At 47.6% G+C, this 11,451-nt stretch overlaps 1 protein-coding gene across 1 annotated transcript; it reads right to left on the bottom strand.

Moving 5' to 3' along the window:
- Positions 1-7,384: 7,384 nt before the first annotated feature.
- LBX1 (ladybird homeobox 1) lies at positions 7,385-8,922 on the bottom strand (the record flags this gene model as incomplete). The annotated part of the gene is made up of 2 exons (XM_083364967.1): positions 7,385-7,869; positions 8,598-8,922. 2 exons carry the CDS (start codon positions 8,920-8,922, stop codon positions 7,385-7,387), a joined length of 810 nt encoding a protein of 269 aa, XP_083221093.1.
- Positions 8,923-11,451: the final 2,529 nt, after the last annotated feature.

Raw genomic sequence — 11,451 nt, 5'->3', positions numbered from 1 at the left:
TTGAAGAAAGTAATGTTTTGCTCAAAACTATAGAATTACTGAGCTTTCAAATTAGCATGTCCATATGCAGTGCCCATACAAACAGTAAGTAACCCAACATGATTAGTGGGTTCATCCCAAACGATAAGGCAATACTTTGCTTCATGAAAACCACTTTAGGCTATCCTAGAGCATTATGAGAATTCAGCCCATGAACCTGTAGTAAAAGTGGGATCTGAACACATTTCCTGTCTCTGTCAAATCAGCTGCCTAAACCAAAACTGTAAACTGGGCAAATCAGGGATGATCTTTACCTCCCCACTTAGTCTATTTATTTGAAATGCACTTACGCCATGCTTCCAAAGCACAAAACCCTCAATCTATCTCTTAATGAAGAAGCAAAGTACAGGATTAAATAGGCCTGAGAAACTTGATGACACCCTCCCCCCTCCAGTTTAGCACTCCAAATAACAGCAGCAGACATGCCAAAGATCTGCATCTCAAAAAATAATACCATTGATGTATAGAAACAGGTGTAAAAGGTTAGGTCATAGAACCTGTGCATCTATTTACAAGCATCAGCTAATGGGTGGGTGGGGAGTCAGGATTATATAACCATACAAAGGAAGTGTCTAATATTAGCCATTAGGTCTACTTTGAAATTGCAGGCTGTACAGTATGTGTATGCTTCATCGCATGTTAAGTAGACTTTAGATTTCCATCTCCTATGGTGGGTGCCTCTAGTAGAAGCTCTTTGCTCATGGGCTGAGGAAGGCACAGTGTGAATCTGTTCTGAGACTGGTGGAAATATTGCATTATAATTGGAAGATGTTATTGGAATCTTTAAAATATCCCTGTGCATGTGGCATGAATGAATGTAGTGGTGGGCATCTTCTGCTGGATGCCCTTCAGTGAACTTGCTGATGTTGTTTGGCAACACTATTGTACAGTTGTGCACCTATCAGTTATAACTGATAGGGCAGTTGTAATTAGATAAACCTAAGTTAGTTCCCTGCATTCCAGTTGGGTTTCACTATGCATTTGAGGATATCTGATTATTCATCTATACTACTTTATATGGTACATTTATAAGTAGCACAATCCCATACCATTTCATTTAGATATATTCAGTTGCAGTTATTCTCAAGTGGTCCTGTATTGCATTTCAACCATGCATATTCATTTAAAAAGAAATTCGAATTAAGGATAAACATGTGTCCATTTTACGATACAGTCTCACACTAACTTACTTGCATAAGATCTACATTTACAACACTATGTTGTTAGAATTTTTCTCACAGATCCAGTTGCTTGCATATGTATTTAAGAACTGTGTCTTTTAGACAGGGTTTGTGTGCATATGTGTAGATGTACACACTGATGCCAGGAGAAAGGGGGGGCGGGAGAAAGAGCGAGATGAGACTTCAATCCCAGAATCCGAATGAGGAAAGGGGGGGGGAGAGAAAGAACCTTCCCTTTCAACAGGGACTCATGCATCAAACTTCAATTTTCCGGACGATTGAATTAGTGATTTTTTTTCCTCCTGAACTAAAATACACTTAAGTCTTTGGGATTAATTACCACGTTCTGGTCTCTCAGACGGTAGTATTAGTTATCGTTGCCACGTCTGACATCAACCCTGACACCTCATAAAATAAGGAACTGAATTTCACTGACTCAACCGTCTCCCTCAACCCAGCTGGGGAAGGGAAGAGGAAGGGTGGGGGAGGGTGCCCGCGGTTACCTTTGGGAGCCCAACGGGACCAGAAGCCACAAAGACAAGACTCTTGTGACAGCGGGAAGGCATTTCGGGTCTTCACGTGCCCCCCCTCCTCCCAAGTCCTGGGGAATGGGGGTAACTCAGAATGACCCCACGTTTATGTCTGGAAGAAGCCATAGAAGCGGGGCGATGGCGCCTTCCTCCTAAAGGAAGAACGAGGAGATTGCGTCGGGACCGGATCCTGTCAGCAAAACACACTCGAGCATTCCGACAAACCATTTTCGCGCACCGACACGCCCTCTCGGGCACCTAGTCGGCGGAAAAATCTGGGGTTTCAAAGGGAGAGAAGCCTAGATCAGGGGTAGGCAACCTCGGCTCTTTTATGACTCGTGGACTTCAACTCCCAGAATTCCTGAGCCAGCTATGCTGGCTCAGGAATTCTGGGAGTTGAAGTCCACGAGTCATAAAAGAGCCGAGGTTGCCGACCCCTGGCCTAGATGGAGCCGCGGCTCGGGTTCCAGTAAAAGAGGCGGGGGGGGGGAGAGGGCACGTCTGGGCCAGATGGCCTTCGCCGGAGCCTCTTTGGCGGCGTCAGCTGGGCCGAATGTGCACCCACATCGGGGGCAAAGCAGGGGCGCAGTCCCGGAGGCAGCCCGCGGAAGTGCACCGGCTGGTGGAGAACAAACGCCTGGCGCAGATTCCGCGGGCTAAACACGCGCTCCCAACACGGAATCGGAAGCTAATCTAGCGCGTCGTACAAGAGCCAAATGACCCCCCGCGCGACCGCCGCCGCCGCTTCGCCGAGCGCGGAGACTCGAGGGGGAAGCGGCGATGCCAGATGACGCGCAAAAACGCGCCTCCCTCCCCGCTCCTCCCCGCCAGCCGGCTCAGAGCAGGATTAGGCTCCCGCAGGAGGAGATGGCGGGGAGGGGTGGGTGGGTGGGTGGGGGAGAGACGAAGGAAAAGGGGCGGCAGCGGTTAGAAGGCAAGGCGCCGCTCGCGGCAGGGCTCTGGCAACTTGGAAGACCATCAGGCGGGGCCTGTGGCTGTGGAAAGGAATCCTGGACTCCCTTGCTCCCGAGAACTGGGAGAACGGAGATCCCAGGACGGCATTGCAAGGGCTTCTCTGAGTTGTTGTTTTTTTTTTTTTTTAAAAAAGGATAATATTTATTAGTCCTTTCTTTTTGGTGTCAAGGAGATCAGTTTCACGGACAGGCTACACCGAGGAGTCAGCTGCGGGGCTCTGATCCTAAAACACTCAGAGAGTAACCAAGACCCCTTAGACCCTGGCGCAAAAAAGGGGTTCTCGCTCTTTTATCTCTTCCGGGGGTTTCGCTGCCCTGCGGCACCTTTGTATCGGGCCCTTCTCCGGTGAAGTTCAGTGGGATTTTCTAGGTCTAAGTGCGCTTCAAGTCGCACGTTCACGTTCATAGATTTCACGACCGATTAAGCCCGGCCGTTTCTGGGGATGTTTGCTCGTCCCGACTCGCCAGCCATAGCTAAATTCGCCCTAGAGAAAAACTGAGCGGGCAAAGCGCCCCTTTCACCGAGTTCCTTCTTCTCTCCAATGCAGAAAACTCGGCCTCCCTCAGACCTGGCCGCTTTTGTCGTGGACATCCTTTGGTTGGCTTCCAAAGCGCCCGGCGCTCCTCCCCGCCGCCCTTTTTTTTTGGCAAGAGATGAAAGTCTCCCTTGCTCGGGGCTTTTGTCGACTAGTGATTTCATCAAACATTCACTCAACTTTGGCACGCCTTGGTGTCAAGATGTCTCTTCTTGGCCTGAATTCTCCCTTTTCACAAATCTCCGCCAGTCTCGGAAAATATATAACCCGTCAGCTTCGAGCGGGGGCAACAAGAGATATATCGAAATAACCTTCGCTCCCGCCGACCCCCTCCACCCTTCCCGATTTAGTTGTAATTTTTCCGCTTTGATTAGTTGGTATGGGTCAGTTCCGAGAAAAGAAGGCAAGAGGGATTGCCTCTTCGGAGGACTCTTCGGAATCCAGTTGAAGAAACCCACCAAGAGGAGCCTCATCCAGGCTCCACGAAATGAACAGTCTAATAGAAAAGCAAACAAATGGAAGGAGGCGTGTAAACCCCCCCCCTTTTTTTCTAGAAGGACGAAAACTCTTCTTGTCCAAATAGATTTATTTTGACCATCTCTGTCTGTCTATTTGTCTCTCTGTGTGTGTGTCTCTCTCTGTGTCTCTGTCTGTATGTCTGTCTCTCTCTCTTTCTCTGTCTCTCTCTCTCTCTTCCTGGAAGATCAAAGGAAAAGAGGCAAGCGTGGATAGGAGGGCCACGAATGAATTGGGAAGCTCCCAGGAATGCAAAGGAACTTCCAAGCATCTGGAGAAAACCGGGCATCTCAGGATCGGGTCTCTGACTCTCTCCGTGCCACCTACCTGACAGCAGCGCAAACAATTTACAGGAGCAAACCTCACCATGCTAGGCTGGAAGAACGCGCTGCTGCAAACGCGGGCAAAACTCTCCTTGTAAGCCACGTGTGGAAAACTTGTGTGAGGTTTCTGGCTCCATCTCTCTCTTGTACCGTGGAGTCAATAGCTCTAAATGAACTCCTGTTCGGTTTTCCCCACACCCATTCTTTTCTTTTCTCTTTTCTTTTCTTTCGCAAAGCAAACCACATCTCTTGCTTCCGTTGAATTGTAGCATTTTTGCAGCCTCATTAAATCCATTCGAAGACAAAAGAAGAAAAGCTGGAAGGGGGAGAGAGGGAGAGAAAGAGAAAGAAAGAGAATCTGGGGGAGGGGGGAGGGAAAGAACAGATAAAGAAAACAAATAAAGCCCTTTAACTAGATCTTCACATAAATGTCACAGTTTCTCAGCCTTTACGATATGCCTGCTTAGCATAAAAACACTTAAGGACAAGATTGAAGGCTTTGCGTGGTATCTGGACAGGAGTCAAACAAATCCCTGGCAAACAGACCCCTGCCTCCCTGTAGATGCAAAATGGGGAGGGGAAGAGAAAGACAAGTGTTGTCCCAAATAGGACCAAAGAAAGTCCCTTTCATTGTAATTCATAGACTTGTTTCAAATGCCAAGAGAGAAAGGAAAAGAATGGAAGCGCCCTTCGAAAGGCACAGATGCCCTAGTGCAGGGAGGGGGGCCCGAAGGGTGGGGGGGCAGAGAGGAGAGCTCCACTCCCATTATTGCGGAGTTAAACAGTGGAAGGGAGGGTTAACCTAATCCATCAAATTGTCTGGAAATGGTGAGGAAAATTCAAAAACCATATGGTCTCCAAGCGGTTTGGTCCTTTCCACGACGGAGGCACACGCTTCTTTCAGTACGGCGAGCCGCAGGAGGCAGCGCAGGCCCCATTGTCGCTTGTCACTTCACAGAAGAGGCCTCATTTGTCCCCAGTTTTCATGCTTTACGCTAAAAATTACAACGCCATCCATTTCCAAAGGGGAGAAAGATTGATTTCGCCTGAGAGAAACTGCTCCCCCAAGCCCTCCCCGGGACACGCACACCAAACTAGCGATGCCCCCCCCCCTCTTAGTCGGAACCCCCAGTTCTTCCTCTTTTTGCCCCCGCCCCCAATCGCTTGGCCGCGGGGTCCGCCAGGTTTGTATTTCTCACATAAATTTCACCAAGAATGGGGAAACGCGTTGCGCGGTCAAAAAAACCCAGAACGAGCTGTTATTGGGCAGCAAGAGAGAGATTTAGAAGAATAAAAAGTAAGGGTTGGAAAAAAGTAAGGGTTGGAAATTAAAGACCATTGGGCCCCAAAGTGATAATCAAGAAACCAATATTTACCTGAAGATTCCCCCCACTCCCCTTTTGACAATTAGGTGGTGGTGGGGGTGGGTGGGGGTGTGATGATTTTCAATATGCATTGTGTAAGGTTTGTTTTCTCACTCCCCTTACAAAAGCAAGTGATTTAACTTATTTTCTTTTTTTAAAAAATCCGTATCAATGGTTTAGCAATAGAGAACTTTGTATTTCAAAAATGCCTTGCTAGAAATGAATCCATAGATAAAAGTGGAATCTAGCGAATAAATGTCATAATTCTTCATGCAACACGGAGAAATCTGCTTCATAAACATCTCTCCTCTATGCTATATTTTAAAATAAAGATGTGTCCAAATACACACAGAGAGGCACACAGATCTTACTTCAAAATCTTATCATTTTGTTTTTTTGGAAGTTGCACCATTTGATAAGTCCCACAATCAGGCATCTTAAAATATTATTTCTTTAGGATGTAGAGCACATCTAAAGTTACTTTTGCTGCTTGACATATTATGATTGGTTTAAAATGCATGATTCTTGTTGATAATTACTCAGCTCAAAAGACAGCTAACTTGTTCTATCCTTCTGAAGCTAAAAGCAAACTTCACTATTCTTAAAGCATTTAAGGAATTAAATTTGAATCCCAAACCATCTGGCTTTCTAAGGACTTTAATTCTCAAAGAAAACCTTAAAAATCCATATATTAAAATTTTAAAGGTTTTATTGTTTAGGAAAAATCTCATCTGTACAACTTTAAGAGACCACAACATTGTCTCTGTGGTAACTTAAATAAGCAGGCCTTTAAAACTGGAGTTTTTTTACAGATCAAAGAAAAAAAATCTGTACATTTATATTTATAGTGCTAATATCTTCATTTGTTGATGGTAGGATCTTTTATTTATTATTTATATTAGTATTAGCAATCATAATAGACTTACTATTTTTCTAGCATGCAAAACAATTCTAAAAAAGAGTACAAAATAAGTAGATTCTTTTTTGAAATCACCTTCATATAAAAATGCAAAAGGCAGCCTTTCTTTTTCTTAAATAAAAGCGCAACAATAGCAGTAAATGGTAAAAATAGTTTTTAATTGATAAAATGAGGCAGAATCTCACTTGAGATCAAATCCGAGGTGTTGGGGGTTGTGGGGAAAAAGTATATTTTTCAAACTTCCATAGAGGATATATCCCCACAATATTTCAGAAAAATAGGAGCAAATAATAAAGGTAAAATAAACCAAATTAAATAAATTAAATAAAGATCGTGCATATAGGAAACATGCAAGAAAAAGGCTGCTAGCCAGAGTCCAACTTAAATTTCACATGAAGTAATTTTTTTTTTAAAAAAAAGCAAAATAACTTCCTAACAATGCATTGAAGTGGTGGTATTTATTCCAAGGTTATGAGTTCTCTTATAAACAACAAAAATGTATATTTTTAATAAAAAAAACCCTAAAAAAGTAAGTATCCAATACATATGCTTAAATATATTTATACAGAATTTACCCATAATTGCACAGTTCCAAAAATGAGAGAGCTACCTGCTTAGGCAGCTGTTGGGGATATTGATTCATACTAACATCACCGTCGTCGTCGTCGTCGTCGTTGTCATGGTCACAAGTGTGATTATTTTATATTGCTTATTGCTTTTGTTGGAGGGATAAACAACTGAGTTGCCAAGGAAGTGAGTTCCAATCCCTCCTAAAGTCCGGCGGGTTTCCCCCCCCTCCCCCGGGGCTGCTGAGGAAGAAGCGTGGAGGGGCGCAGTTCTCTCCTTGCCAAGAGGTGGAAGTGGGTGGGAGGGCGGGGGGGGGGGGGATGGAGAAGAGGAAACGCCTGGGCAATTTCTCTGCTTGTTTTTGTTTACGAGGCAAAAGAAGAGCTGGGAGAAGAGAAAGAAGAGGAGGAGGACCGCCATCACCACTGTCACCTTTCAGTCATCGACGTCAATTTCCACGTCTTCGTCCTCCGAGCAGTCCTTGCTGCTGCCCGGCTGGTCCGTGAGAGGAGAGGCCGGGGAGAGCTGGAGGGGCCCGTTGCCTTCCAGTCCACGTTTGGGATGGGTCGGAGAAAGGGAGCGGGACTTCGCTCTCCCTTCCGGGGTTGTCTCCAGCTCAGCAATGGCTACAAGATCCACCTGGCCGCTGGGTCCCAGTTTCTTGGCAGACTCCACGTCTGCTTTCATCTCTTCCAGGTCCCGCTTGAGTTTGGCCCTGCGATTCTGAAACCAAGTTATCACTTGGGCATTGGTCAAACCCAACTGCTGGGCTATCTGGTCCCGGTCAGCGGGGGACAAATATTTCTGGTACAAAAAGCGCTTCTCCAGCTCGTAGATTTGGTGGTTCGTAAAGGCTGTTCTAGATTTCCTCCTTTTCTTGGGGGTCTGCCTCTGGCCAAAAATAGTCATCCCATCCCTTCCTGCAAACAGGCAGAAGAAGGCTTTTCAGTCCCTGGCGCAAAAGGGCCCGCCCGCCCGCAGACCAGCTCCCTGGCTCCCTCTCCCAGGTCTGGGGCCCGAGAGGACCGGAGCGGAGGACAGGAGCCCCACGGTCCTAAGGGAGGTACCCATCCCGGCCTCTCTTCCGCCTCGCTATCTGGGAAAGGCCCCCCGAAAACCGTGTCGCGGCGCACAGGCCAGATCACGTTCAGCCGGACTCTTCTCCTTCCCGGCTAGAGGGAGAGGAGGCCCAAGCCTCCCAGGCACCGGTCTCCGGGCCGCCGAGGGTGCCTGGCCTCAGGACCACTATAGGTACATTGGAGGTGGTGGGGGGGGGGCGGAAATCGAATGGGTGCTCCAGAGTCGCCCAGATTTCACGCGAGGGTTGCTTAAGCCAGCAAGCCAGTCTAGAGAGGGAGAGACAGAAGGGAAGATGTTGGTTTGTAAAACCTCCCGACTTTCGTCCGAACTGGAGTCTTAGACAGGCGCAACTGCTCCTTGTTTTAGGGGGGGGGCGTTGGTTTGTTTCCAAGAAGCCGCTCGCCCTGACTCCTTATTTCTCGAGCCGGCTGACGCGGGAAGTTCTTAGCGGACGCTCTCCAACGAACGCAGCCTCGACAACTCCCAATCCTACCCTCAGCTCATCACCACCGCCGCCACCACCAAGGATGGAGGCCCGGCCGTCCGGCCGTCCGGCCCCGCGCCTTACCTTCTGCCGCTTGCAGGACGCTGACTTCCAGTCCCTTGAAGGTCTTGCTGGCCAGCTCCTCGAGGGCGCAGAGAGGCGAGGTTTGCGAGAGCAGCGCCCGGCTGGAAAGGGGCAGGGCAGCCGGGGGGTGCTTCTCGGCGGCGGAGAGCAGGTGGGCAGTCCCGCAGATGGTGTAGCTTCTCCTCACCGAGGGCTTGTTGAGGATGTCCTCGATGCTGAAGGGCGTCAGGGGCTTGTTGGAGTTGGCCGGAGGCGGCAAGTGGTCCAGAGGGCTTCTCCGGCGTTCCTCGGCGGAGGCAGCTTTGCCCTCGTCTTTGGAAGTCATGCTTGCCGGGTCTTTGGGATTCCTCTCCTGCCCCACCGAGGCACCCCCTTTCACTTCCCGGTTCCTCTCAGTCTGGCTTGACACCCCCGCCGTTCTTTCCTGCAATCGCCAACGCGGAAAAGCGAAGGGGAGGCAGGGAAGAGGGCGCCAAAAGAAAGAAAAGGCAAAACAAAACAGACCCCAGCCTAACCCAAACCGCGGCCACGCTACCCTACCCTATGGCCATGGGACGGGAGAATGGGGGCGGCGGGGAAAAGAGGGGCTGAGTAGCCCTTCCTGGACGGCCAAGGGACTGCAGTCTTGCCCAGGGAAAAGGTGGCCAAGGCGCTTCTTTCCCACTTTAGCTGGCTCTGCTCTTCGCAGCTGCCGTTTTAGGAGACACCCCCTCCTCAGTAGTTCCAGATGCCCCCCTTCCTTCTCTCTCTCTCTCTCTCTCTCTCTCTCTCTCTCTCTCTCTCTCTCTCTCTCTCTTTCTCTCCCTCCCTCCCTCCCTCTCTCTCTCTTCCCCAGCAAGAGGGGGGTGTCTCTTCCCCAGCCAGCCTCTTCTTCCTCAGGCTGGGGCAGAAAAAGCAGCGAGAGAGACGGAGGCGAGAGGCAATTGACTCTGGCTAACAAGTGATTGTTGACTGGGAGGCGATCCTGACCCTTTTCGCCCCTCTCTCTGCCTGTCTCTTCCTCGCTCCCTTTCAAGTCTGGCCAATGCAGGCTCTCCCTCGCAACTTGGTTAGGCCATTAATTGGGAGGCGGAGGGTAGGTGGAGCCCACTTGAATTATAATGTGGAAATACCCTTGTCATATTCTGTCCCCACTATTTGCTTGGACGTATATATTTTAAAATTACATTACAGCCTGGCTTTATTGCATCAGGATAATACAGTGTGGTTGGAGGAGAAATTAAATAACCCTCCAAAATCCCATCAATATTTCCTTTCCAGCTTCCACTCCCCCCTCCCGTCTTTCAGTATGATGATTATTAGACTTTTAGAAATTGTATTAGATTATCATCATCATCATTACCATCATTATTTCTAAACAGAGGCAGAAGGAATGAACTTATCACAAGGTAAGGATTATTTTTCGTCAAAAGCTTGTTCTAATTTTGCTTGCATGTTTATGCATTCTATTTTCCGAAGTTATAATACTGTACCTTTTATTTGCAATACTCAGAGAAGCTTCCGTCAGTGTGTGCCCACAAGTTGTGTGATTTTAATCTTAGCAATCTCTAAATAAGAGTTCAGAAATAAAGTCCCTGTTCGGGATATATTTTAATCTAAAATAATACAATTTAGAGGACTGGTTATTGGATATATTAGTTCTCTCCCATTGTACAGTGACTAATTCAAAAGCAAATTTTGTCTATTTCTTTGGGGGGAGGGGTTGTTTGGTTTGGTTCTTGTTAAAAAAAAATTAATGAATTGTTTCATATATTTCTATAGCGATTGTGTCCAGATCTGAGTAACAGGGCAATCTCTGATATATATATATATATATATTTTTACTTTACTTCCACAATATACTTACTAGTCTTCTTGGTCCCTGCCGCTTTGTGACCAATTTATTTCCCATACATTGCCCACTAGATTATTATTATTACTATTATTGTTGTTGCTGTTGCTGCTAATACTACTACATCATTTTCTGCACAGTACGTTCAAAGAGCTGAGCATAAGCTTTAGAAAAATATATCATCCCTGGTAATACCTCGAGGACAGCAGAGGGAAAGCAAACGAGAACGAGCAGTACTCCTGTAGCTCTTGCTATAATTCAAGAGAAAAGGGCCAGCAAAGAACGGAAGGGAGATATTTCATTTCCCTTAAAAACTCCAGATGATCCTGACAAGGAAGGGTTCCCCCCCCCCGCCTTTCTCTCCCACAATACCCCCCTTTCTTTTTTACCGCTTCCACAAAAGCTTAAGCAGAAATACTGCACTTGGAGGTGATGGACTTGGAGTCCAGAGGGGCCCTGTCATTTCTTGCTCTTCTTGAAGGCTGGCTGAATGGGCCAAGGCAGATCAGAAGGTGGTAAAGGATCCAGAGGGGCTGGGGAGGTTTATCTGGGACACCGCTCTCCCACTCGCTCGCTCGCTCTCAGAGGAGGGCGAGAGGGGGGGGGACCCATTTTCGTTGGTTGCTCTTGGCTTTGAAAAGAGAAAAATATGAAACCAAATTACGACCCTCCTTTGGAGGCAAAGTCCTTTTTTGTAAGATTTTTAGCATCTAGTTAAATCTGAAAATGGAACGGTCACTTTCGAGAGGAGGAAAGGGCTGCTGCGAAGGCTGGTGTTCGTATAGGTGTTGTACAGTAGCTACGTTATGATGCCTGTTGAGATATTCGTTCCCAAGGCCCTTTGTTTCTAAATGAAGAGCTCTCACAATTTCAGGTGACACTACTTACCTAAATCGGGTTTTGACCCCCACCATCCCTCCTTCCTTTGAAATCGCAACCAGATTGGCTCCCGGGAGGGGAGGGGAGGGGGGCCAGAGGAACATTCCAGAATGCCAGGCAAAGCTGAATGAACCTCTTGCACCT

The sequence above is a fragment of the Vipera ursinii genome, assembly GCF_947247035.1.
Source record: "Vipera ursinii genome assembly, chromosome: 5".
NCBI classification, from domain to species: domain Eukaryota; kingdom Metazoa; phylum Chordata; class Lepidosauria; order Squamata; family Viperidae; genus Vipera; species Vipera ursinii.
This window is presented reverse-complemented; position numbering and strand designations above follow the sequence as displayed.